At 37.8% G+C, this 26783-nt stretch overlaps 2 protein-coding genes across 13 annotated transcripts in view; both read left to right on the top strand.

Moving 5' to 3' along the window:
* Positions 1-26783, top strand: part of dysf (dysferlin, limb girdle muscular dystrophy 2B (autosomal recessive)) — a 104619-nt gene that overhangs the window by 2543 nt on the left and 75293 nt on the right. For 10 of the 12 annotated variants that reach the window (XM_042401012.1, XM_042401017.1, XM_042401013.1 and 7 more), the window contains exons 2-16: positions 6576-6631; positions 7125-7216; positions 16545-16650; positions 19612-19735; positions 19898-20154; positions 21130-21258; positions 21401-21463; positions 21610-21660; positions 21757-21787; positions 21918-22033; positions 23643-23769; positions 23858-23961; positions 24930-24998; positions 25143-25186; positions 25341-25423. In XM_042401012.1, the coding sequence (XP_042256946.1) occupies positions 6576-6631; positions 7125-7216; positions 16545-16650; positions 19612-19735; positions 19898-20154; positions 21130-21258; positions 21401-21463; positions 21610-21660; positions 21757-21787; positions 21918-22033; positions 23643-23769; positions 23858-23961; positions 24930-24998; positions 25143-25186; positions 25341-25423 (1452 nt within the window). Of the gene's footprint in view, positions 1-6575; positions 6632-7124; positions 7217-14108; positions 14195-16544; positions 16651-19004; positions 19333-19611; positions 19736-19897; positions 20155-21129; positions 21259-21400; positions 21464-21609; positions 21661-21756; positions 21788-21917; positions 22034-23642; positions 23770-23857; positions 23962-24929; positions 24999-25142; positions 25187-25340; positions 25424-26783 lie in introns of those variants that run through there. The other 2 variants (XM_042401020.1, XM_042401021.1) reach the window with 2 other exon arrangements.
* LOC121889221 (interaptin-like) lies at positions 10904-13968 on the top strand. The gene has a single exon (XM_042401024.1). It carries the CDS (start codon positions 11293-11295, stop codon positions 12706-12708), a length of 1416 nt encoding a protein of 471 aa, XP_042256958.1. The 5' UTR covers positions 10904-11292; the 3' UTR covers positions 12709-13968.

Genomic DNA, 26783 nt, shown 5'->3' with positions numbered 1-26783 from the left:
GTTTGTTGTTGTACTTTCCACAAGTCAGTGTCTGCCTTCTTAATGAGGTGAGCTCTGCTCTTAACATCCTGCCTTTGTCTGAGCACTGTTTCCTGGTGCCATCAGACACACACTTGTACTACACATTTGTGAGGACCCTCTTACCTCAACCTTAATGTAAACCAAATGCAAACCTCATAAAAATCAAGTCTTAAGTGGGGATATGACAGTTCTAAGACTTAAATTGGACCTTACAAAGACAGATGGAACAGAGATATAAATATATGTGAGTGGGTGTGTCTATGTTCTCTAAATTATGTAATGTCACTGCATGTTTGTCACTACCTCCTGCCTTTGGCAACATTTTCACTTGTTTTTTTTGTGTTTAGATACTTACAATAAAAGCCCTATTACAGCATTTGATTTCACAGGTGGTCATTACGCCTGCCCAATACCTACTGTATTAACAACCAACTAGTTAAGTGCAGTTGCTGTAATGCAGCAGATGCATATGACAGATAAATGTGACTTTGGCTTAGTTCTTTTTTAAATTATCTGTCCTTTTCTAGTGGCTCCACTGGAATTTGATGGTAGGTAGTGACTTTAAACAAACAATAAATGTCAGAGTTTTGGTGTCAGTCCAAAATAAAATGGTCTTCTTTTTGGAGCCACATCTGTGCATTTCTTGTCAATAAAGACAAATGTAGCAGATTGAGACTGGAATAACGGTTCTGTTATATCTCTTTCCATCTATATACTACAGTATTATTTACAGATGGAGGTAAAAGGTTCATGCTCTCTCTCTTAAGGTTGTCAGTGGGCTCTGCAGGCAATGTAGAAAACCACTAACTGCACTTCTAAGTAGAAACAGACGAGGTAGGTTAACAGAAAAGTAATCATTACCACTAAACAACTCCCTGAACAACAATCAACATCATAGACATGATATGTAGGCTACCAGTAGAAGAGAAGCCAATAGGTGATTTTCTTTACATTTCAATTAAAACCTTAAACTTGTAACTACAGTTTATTCTGCAAGAAGTGCTGAAATAAAGAGATGACTTAGTGGCATTTTTCAGGAAGCTGCTCAGGAGGTTGTTGGTCTCAATAAGTATTTCTGTGTTGTAACAAGGAATTTAGAGCAGAGAGAGAGAGAGAGAGAGAATTTCCTCCCCTCTAGAAACAGATACCATGTCCATTTATAGAAATTAGGGACCATAATGAAAGGGGAAAAAACTGGTCTGAGGAGCAAGGAAGCTGTGGGAGGAGAAAGAATATAGGTGTGTGTGTGTGTGTGTGTACTGGTCAGTGTGTGTGGAAATAAGATTGCAGTAAAATATAGAAAAATAAGATGAGACACCTGAAGATAAGAGATAAAAAAGTGTAGTAAAACAAGTGTAAATACTTAATAAATAATAATAACATATACAATAAGTTACAAATACATTACAGTAATATACACAACTAAGTTTACATGGTAAGAGAGAAAGAGATGTACAAGTTTTGGAAAATCTGTGCAAACTTTTCAAATATGCAAAAAAAGCAGTTCTATTAAAACTAAAATACAAAATCTATGTGTAAAAGAAACACAGATGATACAGAAAGTGAACGCAGGTAGTAGACATTTGTAAGTTTTATTGTAATTATTTGGAAGACATTTGTAAGTTTTGTTTGTAACACAAAATGCAATGCACTTTGAGACTTTTATCATGGTAGTTTTGCAAAAATATTGTGTAAATCTGTAAGATAGAGCTCACCGGGACTTGCTATTGATTAAAATATTTAGGCTAATTTGTTACCGTAAGCATGGAAGATGTCATTGAGATAAAATGAAACACATGAAGAGTTCATAGAGGTTTATGGACTGAAAGGTTTTGGTTTTGGTGATTTTCAGGTGACAGAATGGCAACTTAAATTTGACTAATTTTGATTGAAAAGTTCATGTTTGATTTGGTTGATCACTGGTATTTAAATGTATCATATTGAACATGTAGCAGGTTGGATCTCCTGAACATATTTCTTGGCAGAAACTTCACAAAAGTGGCTAAAAAGTGAAATCCTTTACATGCACTGTAATGTAATGTAATGTTACTGCACTGGTTTACAATTGAGATTGTTTTCTGCCTACTTTCCCCAGATTAGCCTGTACTGTAGTTAATTTACCCTCTTTTTCATGCACTTCCATGATTGTGAGCACACGTGTGTTTTTGCAGGTGTAGGTAATGAAGCATGTGTGCATGCGTTTGAATGTTTGTGTCCTGCAAGGAGGATTTCCGGCCCAAGTGTTGTTGTTGGAACGATAAGCGTTGTTCTCTGTCAAAAACAGAAATAAAATCTGGCAACCCTACTAACTTCAACTATGCCCTGTGCTAATCATAGCCTGGGCACACACACGCACACACACACACACACAGCAGTTTAATATTAATATTCACTCTCTTTTAGCTCTGTTTTGCTCTCCACCATGTAGGGAAATACCAGGCTCTTTAGCTGCTAAATGTTCCACTGTGTTACTTACTAGCTGGACCCTTACTTGAGGGGTCATTTGGTGCTGACAGGCAGTAGTTTATCAGAGATTTTTAGGAAAACAGCTGCCTGCTGTGGCTGAAAACCATGAGGATGAGCCTGATGAGACTTGACTAAAACATAGAAATATGGAAATATTGTGGTCAAAGAAACCAACCTTGACTGTTGAGGCGAGTCATGATTCTCACGGCCACAAAAAGGTTCTTGTAAAATGTAAACATACTATTTTAAGGCATTTAAACAAATGTCTGTTGCTGTAGTTTTTCTTGGGATGACCACTGATTGCTTGCTTATATTTGAGATGTGGTTGTGATTACACTTCTGGAACCAGGCTAGCATATTATGTTTTGCTAAAGCTAATCCACACCCAAAACTTTAAATCTAGATTAAGAAGAAAAAACTCTTCATATCTTAGTTCCTAAACTCAAGCAGGCCACGGATATAGCAACACACACACTGCTCATGTCTAAACTTAGCTTTCCCATACGTATTTATCCACACTGTAGGTCACAGTCTGTTCTATTCTTGGCTAATGACAGAAACTGTGCCAAGCTGAACCAACCAGGAAGTTGACGCTGTGCCACTTCCTGTCTCTGAGATGCTAACTTAGATGTGAGCTCTTAGGAGATTTACACAGTTAACACACACACACAAAAAGACACACACATATTACACAAATATAACGTACCCTCTCGACCCCTCTGTGGAAGGGTGGAGGTGTTTTTTAAGATATCTTCCAAGAACGGAGGTACACTTACGTAGGTATTTGTGTGTGTGCTCTCACATTGGATGATGACTGTGAGGAAAACAGGAAAGCAAACAACCTTTCTCTGGGTGTGCAAGGAGGGAAAGAATGTGTGTGTGTGTGTGTGTGTGTGTGTGTACAAGCACATTAAGAATACAGTGTAAACCTGATCTGAACTTGAGGCCATCAGTTGTGTAACCAAAAGTCGTCAAACGTGATATTTCCAGCAATTTTTTGGTTGTTGTGTTTTCTGCTCTGATTACAACAGTAATCAGTAGGATGACATCATTTGTCTGGTAAAATCACTGTAACCTGGTCTGGTTAGATTTAGACACAAAAGTGACTTGGTTAGTTTTAGGGAAACATCATGGTCTGGGTTTAAAAAAAACTACTTTGCTGTGGTTAAGGAAACATTGTGGTTTTGGCTAAAATAACTACTTCCTTATGGTTTTACGAGCCCTGCGTCATCATGATTACAGTAATAACTACGTGGTTAAGATTAGGGGACGATTGTGGTCAAGGATTTTTTTAAAAACAATGTTGACTCACTGTTGGAAACGGGAAACAAAAAGCGATGTTAAAGTCAGATGTTCGTTGACCCATCTGTTCACCTTGAACTCCTCCGTACGCTGACTTTGATGGTATAATAACGTCATCTGATTTATTCCTTTGATCTCGTCATAATTACGATGGGCGCTAGGGGGTAATTTTTCTTGTGAGGACAGTCTTAATATTTCATCCAAATGCAAAGACTTGCAACAGATTACTTTTGGTTTGCAATGAGTGTAATCAGTGAAGGTTCTTGGTTGTGTTTTTAGCAACCCTGTCATCAAAAAATTACATTTAGATACAACTAAACTGAAACAATAATTAAATATTGAGGGAAATGTAATGACGTATGAATTACATTTTTCTGTCAACATACTTTGAAAATGTTGGTAATCATCTGCCGTGTCTGGCAAGTCGAAAAAATGTTGTTATTATTTAATTTTTTTTCCCGCTAAAATATCCGATCTTGCGGCACAATATCTGCTGGTAGTAACGACAGCATTATTAACCTCTTGTATGGTTATGTTTACGCACTGGCAGCACTTGGTTAAGATTAGGAAAATATCATGTTCTTGGTTTATTATAGAAAGGTGACTTGAAGCACAATGTGTTCATTAACATTTAACCGAAAACAGTCTTTCACTAACCTTGACCAAAGTGCTTTTGTTGCCTAAATCTAATCCCAAAAGGGGACTCAGGATGCAAACCTCAGTCAGAGTTCTGCGTTTTGTACGGTCACCATCCACCCCGACCACCTCCCTCTGACTTCAGTGTGGTACATAAATGTAACACTTAAATAATTGGAAGAAAACCTTGACTACTAACATCATCTAGATAACATTTGCCAATGTAACATGATTGGGAAAACAATATAGTAGCGTATAAATGTACTTTCCAAGAGTCAGGGTTTGTTTTCAGCGTTGTTTTCGTTTTTTAAAATAACTGCTAAAACCACTATCACTCTCTCATCTTCAAACTGATAATCCCCGATTTTTAGGGAAAACCATGCACTTCCAAAATGTCAGCTTTCCAAGAAACAAGCCTGATTTTAAATAACCGGATGGGTTTTAAAAACGCCTTATTTCCCTTAAAGATAAAGGCAGGAAAATATCTGTCAACTCATTATGAAGCATTTGATCCTTCAACAAAACTAGGAGATTTATTTATCTATTAACAGCTATTGTCAAGTGGTCATTTCATGGAAATTAATAAGTAGCGTCTAAAATCAGAAATACAACAATAGTCATTGTCTCGGTTTCCTTTCATATGGAAAGAACATCTCAATCTGTGTGTGTGTGCCTGCATCTATTCCTCTGTTTAACTAAAACTAAATGGAAATGATGAAAGTTGTTTACAGTTGGATAATTCATATTCTCAGGTGTTTTGTGTGTGTGTGTGTGTGCTCTTCAGTAGCCGAAGATGAATCCTGGCAGTTTATTGCTCCATCTTACCTCTCACTTCCTGCCGGAGTGCCCGACAGACAGGAAATCAGAGCTCAGAACTTCATGTTACAGGAAGCCACAGAAAAGATAACACACACACAAACACTTTCATACTAATGTCAATTGGGAACACCAGATTTTGGCCACTGAATGTGTGTTTGTGTGAAAGGTCTTGCAAAGTAAGTTTTAATAGTTTTAGCCTGAGGAACTGTGGCGGTTGGGACAAATTTCAAAAGAGAAAAATGCATTTTCCTACACTTTATATGTCTTCAACTGATCAGCTTTAGCCTAAATATTGATCAAACATTTTGTTAGCATGTCAGACAACAATCACTGTCTTTAAAACTGCTGTACTCTCGGGCCGTAACGCATTATTTAGTAACATAATGCATTTTTCATATTTAGTAACTCAGTAATGAGTAGTGTAAGGGAACATTAAGCTCAGTAGGTTAGTTGATTGTCAAACCACAATGTTGTATTGTCTGTTTCATTTTTGCATGTGTAAATACAGAATATTTGATGTGTGGGTTTAGAGGCTTTAAAGATTTTTTAAAGACACCTTTGCTGGAATTTGGCTGAGTAACGAATGTAATGTAAAGAATAAGTGAGTAACTAGTATAGTAACATAATTACTTTTTCAATTAACGATATGTAAGGAGTAATTAATTAAATTTTTCTTATTAACTCAGGTCCGCTACAACAGTGTCTTCCTTTAAAAACGTATCTTTATTCGCAAGCTTTTAGTTGGTTTAAAGTGTGTGGTTAACGGGTAAAACCTTCATTTTAGAATCAGTATAATTGTTGTTATTCCTTTTTAATAATAATACCTTTATATCCTACTCTCTTTATTTTAATACCTTCTTACCTTTTAATTTTATATGTTGTCTTATATGTTTTTATATATGCAACATCTCCTTATTTTATAAGTTTTTATCGTATATGTTTGATATATGTAATGGAATATGTGTTTGTCAAATAAACTTGACTTGACTTATTAACATGTAAGGTTTTGCTATCTAGCTAGCCAACAGGCTATTAGCTAGCAAAAAAAGAGAAATATTGGGGTGTTACATTATATTGCATGAAATTTCAATCATGTGACAGAAATTTGGGTTAAAACGACTGACAATAAGTACATTTAATCTTCATAGGAACAAAAACTGGTTTCCTACAAAACAAAAAACTAAAAGTGAGTTAAGTGCTACAGTACTACAGAGTTTGTTGCCTTGTTGCTAACTAGCTAACTGTTTTCAACTTAAGACCAAAGACAGCACAGTTTGTTGTTTGTTTTATAAGCTAACCCCTTTATGTCCCTCTTTCTACATTTTCTTCAGGGTCTAAGAAGAAGACAAAAGTCATCAAGAACAACCCGAACCCTGTTTGGAATGAGGTAAGTTCTCTTGACCGCCTCTTAATTATTTGCTATTTAGACAACTACAAGTAACTACCAAGTAATTTCAATAAACAGATGCCGCCTTAAGAATTTGTTCCTTTATGAACACAGATTATTGTAATGTCCTAATATGAAAAGTCACACATCTTATCCATCTAATTCATAAAACGGAGCTGCAACAGAGGTCATCTGTTTTCCTAAAATTGATCCAAAGCATTTCAGCAACAGCAGCTTACACATCCAAACCATCAATATACTGCATGATAAAGTAGATCAGGGTGTCTCAACCTTTTTTAAACTTGTTTTTCCGTCTCAAAAATGTCAAATCTCAAACAAATATAGAACAATGAAGTGTAACCTCAATTAAGTATTGTGTACTTTTGTAAAGACGGAGCTACATATGAATTATATAGAACTTATTAAATATTTTAAACACACTTAATTTATTCTTTTAGAGTATATGAGATAATATTCCTTGTCTCTGTGTCAGGGTTTTGAATGGGATCTTAAGGGGATTCCTCTGGACTCCGGAGCAGAGCTGCACTGTGTTGTCAAAGACCATGAGAAGATGGGGAGGAACAGGTAACGGACTGTTGTGTGTCACTGTGTGAATGTGTGCTGGTACACGAGTATCTCAGCATTATGGCTCTTCTGACAACAAAAATATAGTAATTATGTGCCCAGAATAGGCCAAAACAGTTCATATATTGTGGATTTATAATTCAGAAATGTGTTCCCACTCTTAGTGATTTTGTATTTTATGTTTAGCAGTGATTCTCAAACTTTTTCTGTTGTGGAAGAAGAGAAAAATATCATCTCCCCAACAACATTGAGGAAATTAGCTGCAAATTTAGGCAAATATAACATAATTTCTTCAAAGTAACATTGTTATGATGAAAGTTAAACTGACCTGAGCTGTGTGTTTAGCCATAACGGACACAAGTGGGTTTCCCACTACACTGACAGTAAACCCAGCAGCAAGATACATTATTTTCTTGACTGACATTTTAACATATTTGACTGACGTTTGATTATTGAGCATTCAATTTTAACACAACAATCTTAGCTCAAGTTCCAATAAGGTACTCCACATCAAGCACTTAATGATAATCATACACCTGTTCTCTCAGTTATACAAGAATAGGGAAGCATAGTCCCGACCCACACACTCTACAGAAAGACAAACATTGTTGAAAAGTATTATTTTTAAGAATTACCTCCAATGTGACTGGTGAACTGCATCAATATGGATAATTTAGACGTTCATTTGGCACTTGAAGGATCTTTTGCTTAAATTGAGCTGAAAGTCCACAATGTTAAATCTGAATTTATATAAATTATGATGAACTTTTGTACAAGTCCCCAAATTGATGTCTGAGTCGTGTCTCAAGTCCAAGTCCAAGTAATGTAAACTAGAAGTAACTGAAATGCTTGAATACAGATTTACAGTGGGGTTTTTTTGCACTGTACACATACAGGTCTGTATGATGTTAATACAGGTGATTTTTCCAACAATGTTCAAAATCAGCTTTTTTCTATCTGCTTGGATTTGAATTCTCTAATTGTGACATATTTCGCATTAGCTACACTCAAAGTATAAATATCAAAACACTTTCAATTTGTGCCTCTCATCCCAGCATGGCATCACCTATGAATAACATGCCAATTTCTTTATTCTTATGCTTGCAAGCGGGCACAAAAACCTTCAACAGTTACAGTTTGGCAGTCTTAGCAAATTTTATACACTCAGCAGGCAAATCCGCCCATTTGTTGGGACATTCTGATTGGTTATGACAAGTTGTATCATTAAACAGACAGATATGTTGCACAGCTCTTCCTTGGAAAACACCTAACAGGCCACTGTCCACGTGCCTGTCAGGGCGATTGCACTAACAAACCCTCTGATGTTTGTACAACACTGTTCTGTTAAGTTCAGCATACTTTGTGCCTCTTATCAATGTCAACATTGACGTAATATCAGGCCGACCTTTCATCAAATTGTCTTCTCAGAACATTACAATATCAGAATATTAGAGTATCAGTTACAATATCTGTATTATTCCTGTATGTTATCACTACATGTTTTGTGTCATTTCATGCCACTTAGTCTGTACTGACTTATTTTGTGCGGAGGTGGTGTGTCCCTTTACGCTCAAATCTCACAGAGAAAAAAAATCCATGTTTTCTCTGACGAATTGTGAAGAAATATGAAGCGTTCGGCCCACTGCTTGAAGTATTTTCCTCACTGTCGTCGCGTTAAGGTTTTCTTCTAATGTCTTTCTCAACACAAAAACATAAATGTGTCCTTGATAACTCAACAATATGATAGGTTAATGTTAAGGTCATCAGTTTTAATGATTTCTCCTACGATTTTGAGGAATAGAGTTTTTTTATTTGTCAGTTTTCAATTGTGGAAGCAGCTAGATTACCCATGAGCCTCATCAAACATCACTGTGGAGATGAAGACCGTTCTCTTTGTGTTACTACTACTACTACTACTATCTGCTACTGACTTTTAATTACTGAATTTATTCCAAACTGATTAAAATTTTTGTGTGCAGCCGGTTCATTGAGTCCCCCCCCCCCCCCCCCCCCCCCTTCACTCACTCACACACACACACACACACACACACACACACAACGTTGGATGACGTGGCTCACTGAAGGCCATTGTGTTGTGGGCAGACTTGTTGCATTTGACTCGTGTTTTGGCTAAAATATCTGAAATAAACCAACATCTTTCTTTTTCTTAACATAGATCATCTTTGTGCAGTGTAATTACTTGTTCAGCTGTAGTAGATACTTGATATATTCAGTCGATTTATCTTTTTGCAACCCTATTTAGATCCCTATTTTGCGAACCAGAAGAACTACAACTGTGGTGCTGATTTGTATTAAGCTGCATGGCGCAGCTCTAGGGTATTGTAGTTTAAAACAAAAATATTCTCATAATTACAGGAATGAATGAATGAATGAACAGCTGCTGTCAGACTCTCTGTGTCCACCCTGGAAACACAGAGAGTCCACTGGAGCACAGGAGACAGTCACTAGAAGCACATTCATGGCCCTTTGTAAAAGTTTCTGTGTTGTGGCTGAGCTAGCGGCTCTACTACGAGAGGCTCACAGCACAGTTAGTTACCAGCAGGCCCATGTGTGTGTTTAGTGCCACAGAAAAGGAATTTATCTGCATGCTGTTGAAAAAACCACCTGTATCAACATCATATTCCAGTTATTGTCAGATTGAGATGGGGGGTGAACTGATCGGATCAGACCAACCTCTGGGCACGGACGGGGGTTGTGGCTCGAGGTCCAGAGTTGTTTGTTTTATGAAAAGAGAGGGGGAAAACACCCCTTCAGATGGTTATTTTGGGATTGCTGCGCTCCATCAAGATGACAAGTCTCGCTAGAGTTCGTTCAGAGGGGAAGGGGCAGGCTTGAAAGAATCAGGTCATCCTCTCATTGTTGTCGTCCGGTATTTATTCACTCATATTTCCACCCATTCACCCACTGATGTGTTGATTGATTCATTGATTCATTCATTAGCCCTTCATTGTACATGCAGACCAGAATGTGACTTAGTACTGTTGGTTATACACTTTTATATATATATATGAGAATTTAGTGGTTTAATATAGACTGAAATATTGAGCAGCCTCTTGAGTGTAGCAGTGTCCATAGCAGGTTTGGTTTTGGCACCACTCCATCCAAGAATGGCAGATGCAGAGTTCATGACAAAAAATTGGAAATACCCAACATTAAAAAATACCTAAGTGGCTCCAGCTGTTTGAACATGATAAAATAGTTATTAATATCAATAGCTAAGACTGTTCTCTCTCTTCCCTGTAATAGAATATCCCTCTTCATCCAGCCAGATGATGCGTTTTGTGGTTTTTACTGGTCAAAAGCCATATCCTACATAAAACATGTAGCTGCCTCACACTTAGCTTGTGAGGCAGCATAGCGTCCTATGAGGATTCTCGCATGATCTCGTGAATCCAGTGCCTGCCCTTTTCCAATCAGTTTCCAAGGACGACATATCAGATGGTTGTGTGTAACCCCCTCATTAACTTTGACTTTAATGTACAGTATATGTAGGCGCATATATAAGTGTGTCTACATGTGTGCAAGTATCTCTAGTACATGAAAAACTACAGAATTGCTTTAAACTATTTATTAATTAATTAATTATTTTTTTTTAATTTATTTATTACATTTATCTTATTTTGTTTCCTCTCTTGTCTGTTTCTTTTTGACTTGTTTTTATTTTGGCTCATTTGCATTTTGAGTTGTTTGCCTTCTAAGTTATTATGAATGCTGTGCAAATGGAAAAAAAAACCCCTCAATCATCATTTGAGAAGACAGAGGAATGATGACGCCACCTGATTTAATTCACTTTTATATTCTCCTTGAGGAGAAAAGATCTCACAAGTACGAGATAACAGTTTTGTTTTATCATATTTTATTGCATGGTTTATTTTGATAGTTGTTATTAAGCTTTTGAGCTTGTAAAGTGATGCTCACAAATAATTCCAGTGTTTGTAGTTGTAAATCAACCTTTGTTAACCTATGAAAGAAAAAATCTGCATGAAAAATTCAAGTTTGTGAATCTGTAGAAAAGATTTGGATTTGTAAAAAAATAAATAAATAAAAATATGTAAATGAAAAAAACCTATGTGAAACACGTCGCTGAAAGTTCCCACACTGTGTGTAACACTGATGTTATGAATTTTGACCCTGTTTTGACAGCTGAATCTGATTGGTCAAAGGTAGAGTCAAATCAACAACTTGATGCCCTGAAACTCCAAATGCACGTGCTCGAGAGCCAGCTTGAGAGCACTGAAAGTTTGGAGGAAGTAAGGGAAACTATGAAAGCAGAAGAAAAGGCTGCAATGGAAGAATATTGCGCCATGCAACAAAAATTACAGGAGATCTGCGAGAGGGCCACAAGAAATAGCACTATACACATGATGTGTAATGCTAAGAAAGTATCAAAGGAGATGTATGAGCGTTACAGCGATACTCTGCGGCAACAAATTCGAGACCTTGAGCACACGCTGTGTGACAAAGCCGAGGAAGAGCTGAAAGCAGAGAGCGAAGCCAAGAGAGAACAATATGAGGCGCTTCAAAAAGAATTTCAGTGCCTGCAGGAAAAACTCCGAAAAGAAAGACCTTCGGAGGAAAGGTGTGCTGCAATGAAAGAGGAGACAGAGATAATGAAACAGCAAAATGACGCCATGCAGAAAGAAATCCTGGGGCTCAGAGAGAAGCATGAAAGTGTGAAAGCTTTGGAAGAATCCTTTAATGCAGAGAAAGCAGAGAAAGAGGCAATCAGCCAACAGAACGACACTCTGCGACAGCGCATCGAGGAGGTATACACGTACATCCAGAGTGAAAATGCTTTGCATGAAATGGAAGACGCAATTAATGTGTCACTACAAGCCATAACCCATCAAAATGAGATCCTGTATCAGGAACTCCAAAAGCTTAACAGTGAGTACAAACAAGCTAATATTTGGGGTGTCATGTGCAGGGAAAAGATGAGCCACATAGAAGATCTGAGCAGAGAAAATGACGGTTTGAAACAGCAAATCGAGGTCGTCAGCAGACTTCTCCAGATCAGAAAAACCGAGAAAGACAAATATGAAGAGCTGAAAGCTGCGAAGAAAGTCCTGCAGGCACAAAGTAGAGTCCTAACTAAAACACATAACGAACTCCACGCAAAGTTTCTAAAGGAAGAAGAATGGAGTAACAAGCATGACGCGTTGAGAGAGGAGACGGAAGCCTTGAGGGAAAACAACAACATAATGAATCAAGAAATTCGGATTTTCAACGAGCAGCTGGAAAATCTAAGCGTCCTAAAGGCGAATTATAAATCAATGAAGGCGGAGAAAAAAGCTCTAACCAGCCAAAACAACAAGCTCGAGAAAAAAATCCACGAGCTGGATAAACAGCTCTCAAAGGAACAAGACTTGGAGCAAAAGATTAATATGATAAAAGGAGAGAACATCACTCTGAGCCAAGAAAATCTAACTCTGCAACAGAGGGTTCAGGAACTCTCCGACCACCTCCAATGAGAAAAAGTTTTTCGACATCATGTATAAGTCGCTTAAGGTGGAGAAAGACGCCATGATCCAGCAAAACAACGCCCTTTGAGAAAAGGTTCAGAAGCTGAACAAAAAAAGTGGAAGGAGAGTCGTTTTCGAGGCGGATCAGACAGCGACGACGGCGGCGAGGGAGAGCATGAGCAGACAATACTTGGACCTAAGACAAGAAATGCAAGAGATGAACGTATCCTAAAGGGTTTTAAGAAGATATATGTTTACATATATTTCAGTTTTTTACAAGGGCCACACAGTATTTTAATGGTTAAAACTCAGACTCCACACACAAAGGGTTCGATTCCTTGTTCTGATCTTTCTTTGTGGAGTCTGAGTTTCCTTCCACATCTAGAATGTATTTAGTGTTCATTTTGATATCACTGTTTATCATTTGATGTCAGACGGCTAAAACGGCTAAAAACCCCACTTAACATCATTTTTTCACCTTGATACTTTATGAAGTTTCCTAATGTTATGAGAATGGGCTATAAATATGATTTTCAACGGTTTCAGACGCCCATTACAAAAAATTACCTCTGCTTGGGGTTTTAGAGACCCGGCTGTAAAACAGCTAGCAGAATGCAAAACACGAGGCGCACTACACTGCCTTTTTTGTTGAAGCCCACAATTACTCCAAGCCTGCTCATGTTCATATCATGGTAACTTCAGAAAAGTCATATAGCTCCCAGTATCCAGCCATAGTCACAATTAGTTTGTCCTCCATGATTGTTGTCACCACCACAGAAGGCCACCTCTCAATTCATCTGATCGGACAATGGGAAAAAAAGGCTACGGATGTCGGGCGCTTTTCTGCTCTGAGTTGAAGTTTATTCAACTCGAGGCATTCAAGGCACTCCTGCAAAAATGCGAGTTGCTCAGCAACGCAAAAGCAGCAAGCAAAAAGCTTCACTCATTGAAAACAATTACACAAAGCTGGGCTGCTAAATCTGACGGGGACCTTACACAGTACTACACCTCCCGGATCTCAAATAAGTATACAACAGTTCATACAAGCACCCTTTCTATAAGTAACATACATAGTTTCTGGTGTTGACACCTCTAGAAAAATAGCTGTGCACGCTTCAGTATCCTTTGTCTTGACAACTCTTTTTACTTACAACTTTTACAACTCTAATTCAGGCCCTCTAATATGTTTACCACCAGTAAACATATTAGAGGGCTATTAGATGTTTCCAACAATTTTCAAACCTAGAGAAATCCGTAATTTTAATCAAGGTAACGGTCCGTTTCATTTGGTCGCCTGTCAATGGCGACATACCTCCTCTTCCAAAGAGTAAACACACATAAGATACATGCATCACCATTGTGTTTGTCCACTACAGGTGCGTCTACCAAAGAGTATACATATACAAGATAATACATTGGCGTTGCAGCTGTTTGCCACAATGGCGTCTACCAAAGATCACTCACCTACAAGATAACACCTCAGCATTGTATAAATGTATGTATGTTGTATGTAGACTTTTATTCAGTTTTAAGCCACATTTTTAAGATAAACCTTTTAGATCTTGGTTGTTTTTAACTATATCTTTTAACTGGATGAAGGATTTTAGTCATCGAACATCTGGATCTTAAGTTATCGGAGAAACAAGCTAAGCAAACGTTAGCAACAGTTCGGCTAGCAGTCCCTCCCAGAAGTCTGGTGCTTGCTGAACAGCGTCAGACAAACACTGATTTTTTTTTACGTGAAACTGTTTTAATTAAGTGTTTTAATCACCAGGTCTGTTTGTTCTGGAGAGGAGGAGACCTCTGCGGATAATTCGGCTCCCGGTAGAAACATCCTGAACGATGAATACTGGAGTATACCTGACCAGGAGAGGCTAGATGTGTCCGCCAGCGCCTACATTTGTATTTTTGCTTATTGTGATGTCATTTTTTGGAGTATCTTCAAATGCTTCATATCCCTAGAATCTGTACAACCTAAGCTAAAAGGTTATGTAGGTCAATAAACCATAATAATTGATATAGGTTTTCAAATTGTGTCATATATTTAAAAAATACAAAAATCGGACATGTTTTTTCATCAAATTTTACTGAATAAACACACAAACACATTGATCCAAAACATTTCTGAATGTAGAAACATGAACAAAATATTTCTTGACATTCCATAAGATATTTGAACAATGTACATTTTTTAGTTTTTGAGATATGCTCATTTTTATGAGCAGAGTGCAAAGGCGTTTTATTAGTTTCATCTGCAATAGACATATTTCCCAAGTGCCTACATTGGTATTTTTGCTTATTGTAATGTCATTTCCCAGAATATCTTAAAATGCTTCATATCCCTAAAATCTGTACAAACTAAGTTAAAAGGTTATGCAAGCCAATAAACCATAATGATTGATATAGGCCTAAGTATTGAAATTGTGTCATAAATTACAAAATACAAAATGTGCGTTGGGAAGCTTTGCCTCTGGGTGGTCCTCTGTTGCTCCTTCATCTCCAGTGGGGCTAAAACAAAGATAAATGAAAATGACATTAGAAAAAACATCATTAAAAATAATGATGAACTTGAAAATATAATCCTTTGACAAGCAGAAACGTTCTGCTTTGTGCAGAAAGTCTGAAACTTCCCACACCCACGAAAATCACACACACCGGCCATACACACACGCACACAGCACAAAAAACAACTCTCTAAAATGTAAAAAACAAACAAATGAATAAATAATAATCCCTAAAAATGTGCTTACATATCCTGATATGGATCGATGCCTTAAACAAAATGGTCTTCATCCTCACTGAAGGAGTCCGGATCAGAAGAAAGCGCCTCTTCTGTTTGGTCACCGCCCGCGAACAAAACCCCCAAAGCCTTCTTTTCTTCGCCATCACGACAAAAAAAAAGACACGTATATGCTCCAAAAATACACTTACTCTCTCAATATCTGAATCTGAATCTCTCAACTTTCTCTCAATCTCTCTGACTTCGAACTGCTTCTCCGCTCTGCCCCTCTCTGCTCCACCGTGCCACCCCACGTCGTCGTTACGTTTCACCCGGTTTTATTACCAGCACGTTACGTAATATAATTGCATCATCATTCTTCCGACACAAGCGTACAACGTGATTGTATAAAAGATGAGAGCCTTAGCTTTCCGCTGAAAAAAGAATGAAAGCTCTAGCTGTTATGGTTTTTATATTAGATCTATTTGAATTGGACCACGTAAACAGCAACCCCCCGTGGCCAGTCTAGGGCCGCCCGCAGGATGTCCGTTTTCAAAGGGTTAATGAAGACAACAACTCCCGTGATCCCACACTACTTCACAACGTCATCACACTCCGTCTTTTGTCATTGTTTTGACTGAGAGACTTCTAGTGGCTGAAATTACATATTGTGCATTTAATAAGAGTTGAAGTCTTATTAGTAGCTTTGATGTCTGCCGTGTCAGTATTGATTGACAGTGACTCACCTGCGGCTCTTGAACTGACAGTGAGTCAAACTACTGTTGTAATGTTTTCAGTGTTAATTCAGTATTCCCTTCACTCCGAAGTAGCAAAGCGTGTTTCCAGAGCGTGAAAAGCAACCTGCACCCCTTATTTGTAAGATCTTGGCTTCAAACGCTGACCATAAGCTCCAACTCTGGGCTCCAATGCATGTTGTTACACCTCTCTACATCTGTCTTTATATATCGTCTACGGTATATCTTGGTAGTGCGTGTGGGGATGATCAGTTTTTTTGATTGATACATTATCAGAAGAGCCCAACCCTCCAAAAAAAATGAAGTGAAATCATTTTTCCTGTGTCCCAAATACAGTACATGAGACATTTTGAATGTTTGTGTGTTTTTAGGTTCCTGGGGGAAAGCCGCCTGGCTCTCAGAGACGTGCTCAACTCTCCCAACCTGGCTGCCTCCTTCACTGTGTCCCTGCTGGACACCAAGAGAAACAACACAGGGGTGAGCACATGAACACTCACTGACACACTGACAGACTAATTTACAGTCTCATTGTATCATGAACCAATGACTAATCATAAATCATTTTGAGTTTCCTGTTTGGATCTTAAAATAGAGGAAGAGATTCCTGAATCAGAGCGGAATAACAGCCATACCACGCCCTCTCTCTCTCTCTCTCTCTTTGTTTCTCTCAAGTCATTCAGCCTCACACTGACTCTTCAACACTTTTTGCTTGAAATCAGTTGATTTGTTGGAAACCGGTGAAAAAAAAATATCACCCCCAAATGCAAGTTTAGTGTCAGTTTTAAGAAAACAAAATTGTACTATCATGCTGTGTTCATGTGCTCCTGGGAAAATCCATAACTGGGGTCTTCAGAGTCAGCTGCTAAACAACGTTGTATTCACATGCTGTTTTGTTTGTGAAAGTTGACCCAAAAGATCAACAGTAAACAAAGTGTTTACTGTTGCCGGAGAGGTTTTTACTTTTGAGTTTAACAGAAATAAAGCAAATTTCATTTCATATATATTTTCAATACGTACTGTATTGCTGCACAGATCTACTCTAAACCTACTATCTTTGTAGGCAGTAAACCTTTTTTGCTATAAAGAATCTCTTTCTCTTTGTCCTGTGGTCAGGATTGTAGCCAGGGCAGATTTTAAACCACCGGTGGCAGTGACAGTTGTGGAGAAAAAGTCCTGAGCGGTTGTGTTTCAATCTATTGTTAATGTAAATGCACCTTTAATCTACATCTCTACATCTTCTCTTCCTTCTCTACCTGACACTGAAGCTCTTTGAGCAGAGACAGTGACCTTTCTGGGTTGTTTTCCCTCAGATGCTTCAATAAAAGAAAATAATAAAGTCAAATACGTTACTAAACGTGTTAAATTCAACATTGAAAGTCTATTTTACGCTAACAAAAAAGTAAGCAGAGTAGTCATATTATTAGATTATTTACTGTGTGATTTGATGGTAATGGGTGGATCATATTGTGTTTTTGTTTCAAAGCCCTAAAACTTAATTGAATTCAACGGTCTGTATGATTATACAGACTGAAAAGTTTAGCGTTTATGAAAAATCAGAGCGCTTGGGATGTTATCACTACTGTGATTGAGACTTCAGATTAGTTTCTCATTGTGTTATTGTTGTTTTATTGTTATTTGAATAACCAATAAGCAACTAAAAGCTTTGCTGACTGACTGACTGACTGATTGTAAGACAGATCGGCCAGCAGCAGCCTTCAAAAAACTGAAACCACCAAAATAAAAGTAGTCAGGTAGCTCAAAATGTCTTCACAAGAGCTGAAAGTCGTAGAGGTAAAAGACCAGAAACACATACATCTTGGTCGGCCACACTTACTGTCGTCCTCTGCTTTTTTAGCAGCAGATGAAACAGCGTTCTGTTTCCCATCCTCATTTCCTGAACTTTAAACAAAGTCTTCCTCTTAGTGTCTCACACACAAACTCACACACACGGTCAGTCCAAGGTGACGAGGATGTGACAGAAGAAGCCTGTGTTTATCTTATGGCCGTTACAAAGTGTGTGTGATGTACACAAATGTAAACCAACATACCAAAAAGACAAAGCTGTAATTAAAACACTAAATATACTATAATCTGTCTATAATCTTGACTCTATTCATCCATGCAACTGAATATTACACTAGGAAAGATTTCATTCAAACTGAGTAACAAGTTTTTTACTTTAATTTCACTTCATAGGTTAAATATAATTTGTATAATAACTTTTTGGGAAAGTATTGATTAATTAACAAGCGAACATGCCAACATCTTTACATTTGTGCGTTTTCATTACAAAGGAAAGGCACAATAAGCAGCACCTGCATATCATTATAAACCTGTTGTTTACAGAAACATCACAGCTTATTACTTTAGCTGCTTTTTCCTGTTAAAGGAAACTGCAGAAGACTACACCTTGCTTGGTCCACACAACTTATCTGGAATGAATCCGCCTATAATCATAATAATGTGAAGGAAACTCCGTCTGCCACTCTGGACTAACTGGACTCTTGTGATAAAATAAACTCTTGAGTTGTCTGTTGATTTAAGCCTGCAAGTGTGTGATACAAACGTGGAGATTTGAAGGAAATGGCTGGTGATTTTTCTGTAGTTTTCTTATTATCAGCAAATCACATGTGCAGAGCCAAACCAACATTAAATCTGTGTATCCAAAGTCTGATATATCTCATTCCTCTGTGCCGAAACCTCAGTTGCTGTCCAAAAACCATTAAAAACACATCAGTGAGTCACACCGTTGAACTGGGTGACATGTTCCTTCACCATGAAGGTTACGGTCATGGTTAGTTTGTTTAAAAATGGCTCCAAAGACTAATAACAGCGAATATCAGCCTCTAGAGAGTAGTAGTTTACAGAGCTAGCTTGGCTTTGCTAGCTTGTTGCGCTACATATCACAACATCTTAACTTTGTACTACATTGTCAATTTCTCAAAGAACTTCAGTACAAAGTCAAGAAGTTGTGGTATGTATGTGATTGTGATTGCTATTAGAATTTGGAGCTGTTTCTAAACAAACAAATGACTATAATCTTCATGGTGAGGGAACATGTCACCCAGAGGAATAGTCCATAATATGGGTCAACTTCCAAAAATGCAGGATCCTACAATTCCGATAATACAGGTCAATAGCGTCTCCGTAAATGTCCAGGTCTGTCAAATTCTACACTCCTGTTTGTTATGCAGGCTTCCCATTAAAAATATGTGGTCTCAGAGATCATTTTTATAGCCCATGGTTATTTTCTCAGCCTTGAAATAGCAAATATCTCCTCCAGAGCCACAGAAGACATAACACAACTGTTTTCATGGGCTGAGTGCTCCTCCACATGACTAGGAAATTGATTTTCATGTGTAAAATTAGAGGAGTGGACTTTTAAACTGTGTTCTTCCACTGATGATGTCAAATTATTTTCTTTTCTGTCTCCACCAGGCTACGCTGACCCTGCAGGTTTCCTACATCCCTCCTCCAGGAGCAGCTCCGATCTTCCAGCCTCCCCCGCAGCCTGAGGCCCTGCCCCATAACAACCCCACCGTGGAACTGGACACTGTCACAAGTAATATGATCTGGTGTCTCTTCTGCTGTCTATATCCACCCTGGAAAGAACAATTCTGACTTAAATACCGAATGTAGAATCTAAAAATGTGATATTTGCATCGACTTGTTCCATATTTTGCTTCCGGGACTAGTTTCTATCAATCTGTGTGTCTCTGTGCAGTGATTTCTCTGGACACTTTGGGAGAGGAGGATACAGAGAGTATGATGATGCTGGAGCAAACAGAAGACCAGGGCCCCGACGACGGACGCTCCATGGTGATCGTCGGCACCCAGGGGACGCAGGGCCAGGAGTCCCCCACCGCCCAGACACCTAAACGCACGCCACCGTCCCACAACACCCAAGGAGGGCTGAGGAGGAGGAGGAGAGGAGCCAGCAGTCAGCCTAAACCTCTGCCCAACAAACCACAGGACATACAGGTATGTAGGAGTGATTTAATTCAATATGTCCAAATTTTCTGCTTCTCCATCAGCCCTTAACACAGTAAGAAAGGCTCCACAGAGCAGGCAAGACACGGGACTTTGGTTACACACTGTATATTATAATGAGGATGCTTGAAGCTGATGAGCGTCATTTATCAATTGACCACATGCTACGCCATGCCCTCATTAATTAGTGTTGCTATTTGTCAAGCTTCATCTTCTAGCACAGCACGTATGTGGTTAAATTTACCACTCCGAATTTGTGTTAATTTTAGGAAAAACATGGCCTTTTATTTCATACAAAAGAAAACCAAAACAGGCTTAGCTACAGTTGTTGCTGGCAGATTTTATCAGCTGTAGCTAGCCAAATAGTTAATTAATAACTCAGTGAGTTGCTTTAAACTCTGCCTCCAGCTGACTTTTTAATGTTTCCAGCTTGTTCTAAAACCATTTAAGAGGGTATTCAGTATGTACTTGCTAGCTACATTAATGATATAATGCTAAAAGACTGAGGCTAAAAAATGTTAATGATGTTTGTTGTTGTTTTGCAGCATAGCTACTCAGTGCTTATATAATGGTGCAGTTTAATGAATAGAAAATGAATTTTAATTACTAAAGAAAAACATACTTGGACAAGCAACACAGAGATTATGCTTTATTGTTTGCATTTTCAAACATTATGTTTCACTTTTACAAGAAAAGAGGAGGATTAAGTGTAATTGATGAGATTGACGAACGTAATGCTTTCATAGGTAATAAGTTTGGCTGGAGTTGCCAGAGTATAAACTTGGCAAAATCCAATAACGAGCAGGGCAGAATTGAATTAAATTAGATGATCATAAGGTTTAGTGTCAAATAAAACCAGTCACGTAAGTCATAAAAACTGTAGATGCTTAAGAGGCTTTATCTACTGAATCTCATGGAAAGGTTACGTAACAGTACACGTTTCTGTCCATACGTATTCCTGTCCAGGTTCGTGTGCGAGTCATTGAGGGGCGACAGTTGCCCGGCGTCAACATCAAGCCCGTTGTCAAGATAACGGTAGCTGGGCAGACCAAGAGGACTCGCATCAGAAAAGGAAACAACCCTGTCTTTGATGAGGTACACAAATCTTCATCACTATCTGATTTCCTTCATGAATTGTCCAACTTATATTTTGTGGTATTGAAGGATTCACAAAAGTTCAAATGTTAAATATCTTATTCTCTCAAACTGCAACTTGAGTGTATTTTTCTCTTAACAGACATTTTTCATGAACTTCTTTGAGACTCCGTCAGACTTGTTTGACGAACCAATCTTCATTACTGTGAGTCGGACGTTTTACCTCCATTTTATTCCATTCAGAATAACTTGTATGTATTGTGTAACAATGGAAATCTTGGTTTGACTGTAAGGTATTTTTTCTGTAAATTGCTCTGGATATAATATAAAGTCTCTCTCCTTACCTGACAGGTGTGTGACTCTCGCTCACTCAGAACTGATGCTGTGATCGGTGAATTCAAGGTATACAGTACATAAAGTGCACTGTGTGTTTGTTCTGTAATCATAATTTTAAGTGAAAAGTAAAAGAAATCTATAATCTTTTGATTGTTTTCACAGTTAGATGTTGGCACTGTCTACAATGAGCACAGTGAGTATAATTAATTAACTGTTTTAAAATATAGATTTTCAAGTTCTGGGATGTGAGTCGTTGTGTCTAGTTTTAATTTTTTAGTTCCAAATTCAGAGCTCTGAGTTTAAGCCTGCCCCTCTACTTTTAGGACACTGCTTCTTGAGGAAATGGCTGCTGCTGTCTGACCCTGACGACCTCTCTGCTGGAGTTAAAGGTTACCTGAAGGTCAGCTTGTTCGTCTTGGCCGCTGGAGATGAGCCCCCGGTGAGTCTGATTGGATAGATGAAGATTAGCGAATTAGCATTATGATGATACTATTTCTCACCTCAGTCCTGCAGAGGGAAAATAAGGTGCTCTGTGGAGTTTTCTCATAAACAAACAAAAGTTATGTTTACATTCAGTGTTAATCACCAAAACACATTGTGTGTGTGCATTTCCTTCCTCATAAAACTTTTGCAAATGAGATTTTTAATTTTTAATCCTGCGTCATTTACTTCCATGTCTCTAGCTTGCAGCCTACTTCTTCCTTGCATTTCTTGGTGCATTACAGTCACCTGTACATAATTTAAAATAGCGTGAGACAAAAATATTGCAAGCGTGCTCATCCTCATGACAAACAAAACTCCACAGGGTAACTTGAATATCAAATTCTAATTCTGCAAAAGATTCAAATTTAATGCTTTAAAAAATATCCATTTGTTCAAAACTCAAGTTTATGACACAATAAGCAAAGTACCAAATTCCTGTCAACCTTAGCTGTACTTTGAAATTAGTGCTAGTATATAAACCAGCATTTTACACCAACATGCTAGCTTTTAACCTTAGCATGTTTCCTGGCTCATTGTGTGCATTCTGAACATTACATTCTAAACATTAGTATATTAACTATCAGTTAATAGCATATTAACTATTGTTTAATATGCTACACACAGCTGAGGCTGGAAAAAATACAGTTTAGACTAATAAAAGCTGAGCCCACCATAAGTTTTGATGTAGGTAACAACATTTCCATTCCTCTAAGAACAATAAGTTATATAAGCCAGCATTTTACACTAACATGCTAGCTTTTAACGTTAGCATGTTTCCTGGCTCATTGTGTGCATTCTGGACATTACATGCTAAACATTAGCATATTAACTATCAGTTAATAGCATATTAACTATCGTTTAATATGCTACACACAGCCGAGGCTGGGAAAAATACAATTTAGACTAATAAAAGCTGAGCCCACCATAAGTTTTGATGTAGGTAACAACATTTCCATTCCTCTAAGAACAATAAGTTATGTTAACATGTTTGTTGACATGTTTATACATTTAACACTGACTGGGTTTCAGATTTTTGGCTTTGAAATCAATGCAAGCATACTAATAAACTATAGCATTTTACACTAACATGCTAGTTTTTACATTAGTCAGCATGTTGCCTTGCTAATTGTATCCATGTTAACGTAAGATGTTGAACATTACATGCTATACATTAACATATTAACTGGTAGTTAACTTATTAACTGCCAGCTAATCAGTCAGTTGTAATGTTAGCCTGTTAGCATTGTCACGTTAGCATTCAAACCCAAACTCTCAGAGATGAAACTGTGTACAACTGAGGCTGGAAAAAATGTAGCGTAGACTAATATGAGCCCACTGCTCAAAAACTACCTGTTTGTCATACTGGCTAGTGGACAGAACAGTAAAGTTATGCTAACATGTTTGTACACTGACCGCTAACTGGGTTTCAGATTTTAGCAAAGGTGTTTCTTGTGGACTTCTAATTGTATCTTTCGCTATGTATTTTGTTTGTAATATACTGTAAGCAGATGTTTATTTATGCTTTAATATATGTGACTTTGTGTGTGTCTGTACGTGTTTTCCAGGCTGATAGGCGTGAGTGTGTGGAGGAGAAAGAGGATATAGAAGGAAATCTGCTGAGGCCGGCTGGTCTGTCTCTGAGAGGAGCCACCTTCACCTTGAGGATTTTCAGAGCTGAAGACCTGCCACAGAGTGAGTTTGAGTCTTTGTGTGGTTATAATTTATTTAATCTGCTTTCAAAATAGAGATTGAGAGATTTCTTTCTCTTTTCTTTCTGCAGTGGATGATGCCTTCATGGATGGGATGAGGCAGATTCTTGGGTTTGACAGTAACAGGAAGAACTTGGTGGATCCTCTGGTGGAGATCCACTTTGCTGGCAAAACAGTGCGTATGACTTGATAGAGCTAACATCGAGGTCATATGAGCCAAGAATCATTTTATCCCAAACCTGATAACAGTTATAGAAGTGTAGCTCATGGAATTACTTGTAAGCTTTAATGTTGTGGTTGTTGACCAAAAGGACAGAAGGTATTGAACCCTTAAAATCCTGATGGTATTTCGAGAGTATCTAACTTCCGTATCATGACGTATTTTCGAGTGTCGAGCTCTGTGTCGCCAAAAGTTGAAGACTGATTGATGGGTGGATGTCATGATATTATTGGTTGAAATTGGTTGGTTCAAGCCTACGTAAGCACACGTCATATTTTGTTCTACAGGAAGAAAACATGATTGGATTTTGATATGAGAGCACAAAGAAATTGATTTTTTTTAGCATATGTTGTAAAATAGGTGCACAATATGACCGGGGATGTGATCTAAAAGGGTTAAAAAGGCATTTTTCAATTCATCTTGACTTTAAATGCAGTGAATCTGCTTTCACTTTCTTTACAGTCTTCCGTTTACACTGAACCAGTGTTAAAATTAAATCTAACCCTGTACCACCTCACTCGTACCAAACTACAGTAGCATGGTTGAGACTTCATGCACATAACATTACCTTGCTACACATTTAAAAATACAGGACATTTACATCAGTAGCATCTAAATCATCAAATCTCCACGTTGGCCCGCACAAAAAAATAAATAAAAAAAAGAAGAGGATGCACTTAACTGAAATCTTACTCAACACTGCCACCTGGTAACCACAGATAGTAGAACTGGAAAATCTGGTAGCCTACAGTTAACAAAACGGAATAACACTTGAAAATAACAATAATGAACATATGCATTACCATTTAAACGACTTTGAGAGCTAACTTAAGTCTAAGGGGAAAATTATATCTGAACAAATCTTCCAGTCGGCTAAAGAAGCTAGTCATTGTAAGGTGGTTTGCATTTTCTATCTTTTTCAGGTCTGCACTAAGATTCTGGAGAAGAACGCCAATCCACAATGGCACCAAAGTCTGTCCTTGCCAATTAGGGTGAGACAAAGAGTGCAAACATTTAGTGCCTTTTAAATGAACAAGTATCTATTATCTACTGTATATATCATTATGCAACTTCATTGTGCTCTCAAGACAGTCTGCTCATCATTATACAGTACATGTTTTGTTCTTCCTCCCCAGTTTCCCTCCATGTGTGAGAAGATGAGGATCAGAATCCTGGACTGGTGAATCCCTGCTGATATATAATTTTCACCAGAATATAAAAGCTTTTACATAAAACTTAGAGAATGTTTTTAGTTTGGAGTAATACATTTTAATTTGTCACAATTTTGCTTGAAAAACATATTTGGGAGCTTCTTTCTATATTTTTCATTACAGGGACAGAGCCAGTCACAATGATGTCATCGGCACTGCCCACCTCTGTATGTCTAAGATCTCCGCCCCAGGAGGAGAGATAGATGGTAAGTTATTGGCTGTAACTGGTCTGAAGTGGACTGGACCCGACCAGTTTGGTTTGGACTAGTTTAGAGTGGAATGGGCTGAATTTGAGTGTTTATCTCTAACTTGTCTTGTCTGGTTTGTTTCATAGTTACTCTTTTTAAAGTGTATAATTATATTTGTTTGCCTCAAAATGACACATTATTATATATAGAAAGGTATGTGTCACTTATGTTTGCTATGTTGGTCTTCCCATCTTATATATTATGTAGAGCTGCAACAGTTAGTCAGTTAACCGATTAGTCAATCAACAGCAAATTAATTGCCAACGTGTTTGATATTCAATTAATGGTTTAATTGAGTCCATTTTTAAGAAATATGTCAAAATTCTCTTGTTCCAACCTCTCAAATATGAATATTTTCTGGTTTCTTTAGTCTTTGATGACAGTAAACTGAACATCTTTGGGTTGTGGACTGTTGGTCGAGACAGTGATTGACATTTTTCACCATTTTATAGACCGAATAACTGGTGGTTTGTTGCAGCCTTAATATTATGAACAAACTTTTACTAGATAACTAGCTGTTGTATTCTCTTAACGCAGGACCTGTTTCTTCCGTCAAAATACTTTTCAGAGATATTTTAGCGGATCTCAAAAATAGATGTTTTGACCAAACTGCCTTGTATTTCCAAGCTATGAAGCCATGAATGGACTCAGTTAACCTTTAGTTGTTGCAATTAACTGTCTTCCTAAGTTTTCTACAATTTCTCTTGTGTGTCTTACCAGTCAAGCAAATAGAAACAAAGTTGATCCATTGTTTATTCTCATTGCAAGTGGATCACTAGCAGTTCACATAGGAGAGCAACTTGATGTCTTCAGTTATTGTGTGCACTTAAGTTTGCGTGGCAGTTGCATTATCACCTGTTCCAGGAAGGGAAGAAATGTTCAGTTCAAATCCCTCAGGAGCTGAGTGGAGTTGTAAATATTCAACTTAAATTCATCAGGTGGCCAGAGACACGACTCCAAATGAATGCTACTGTTTCTGAGTGTCTGCTGGATGTTTAAAAAGGCAACTGTTTGCTAACATGTTCCCCTAAAAAAACCTCTAAGGTGATAATATGTCAGTGTTGTGTTTACATCTTGTTCAACCGTCCTGAAGAAGCCAAAAATCAATTAATGCTGCTTTAAATTGATGAGTTTACGTTTGAAAGTTTAATTATATCTGAATGTGAATCTAGACTGGATTAAATTTTGTGACTAATGTGTCTAGTCTGGAACATTTCAGCTGATCTACTGTGGTTTATGATCCAGATCAGACTGGTTTAGGTCTGAACATGACAGTACCAGACTGGTTTATACCTAACTGATGCAATCTGGACACTAA

This window comes from Thunnus maccoyii, chromosome 22 (assembly GCF_910596095.1).
Source record: "Thunnus maccoyii chromosome 22, fThuMac1.1, whole genome shotgun sequence".
Classification (NCBI taxonomy): domain Eukaryota; kingdom Metazoa; phylum Chordata; class Actinopteri; order Scombriformes; family Scombridae; genus Thunnus; species Thunnus maccoyii.
The sequence above is the reverse complement of the archived record's forward strand: the minus strand, read 5'-3'. Positions and strand labels throughout refer to the sequence as shown.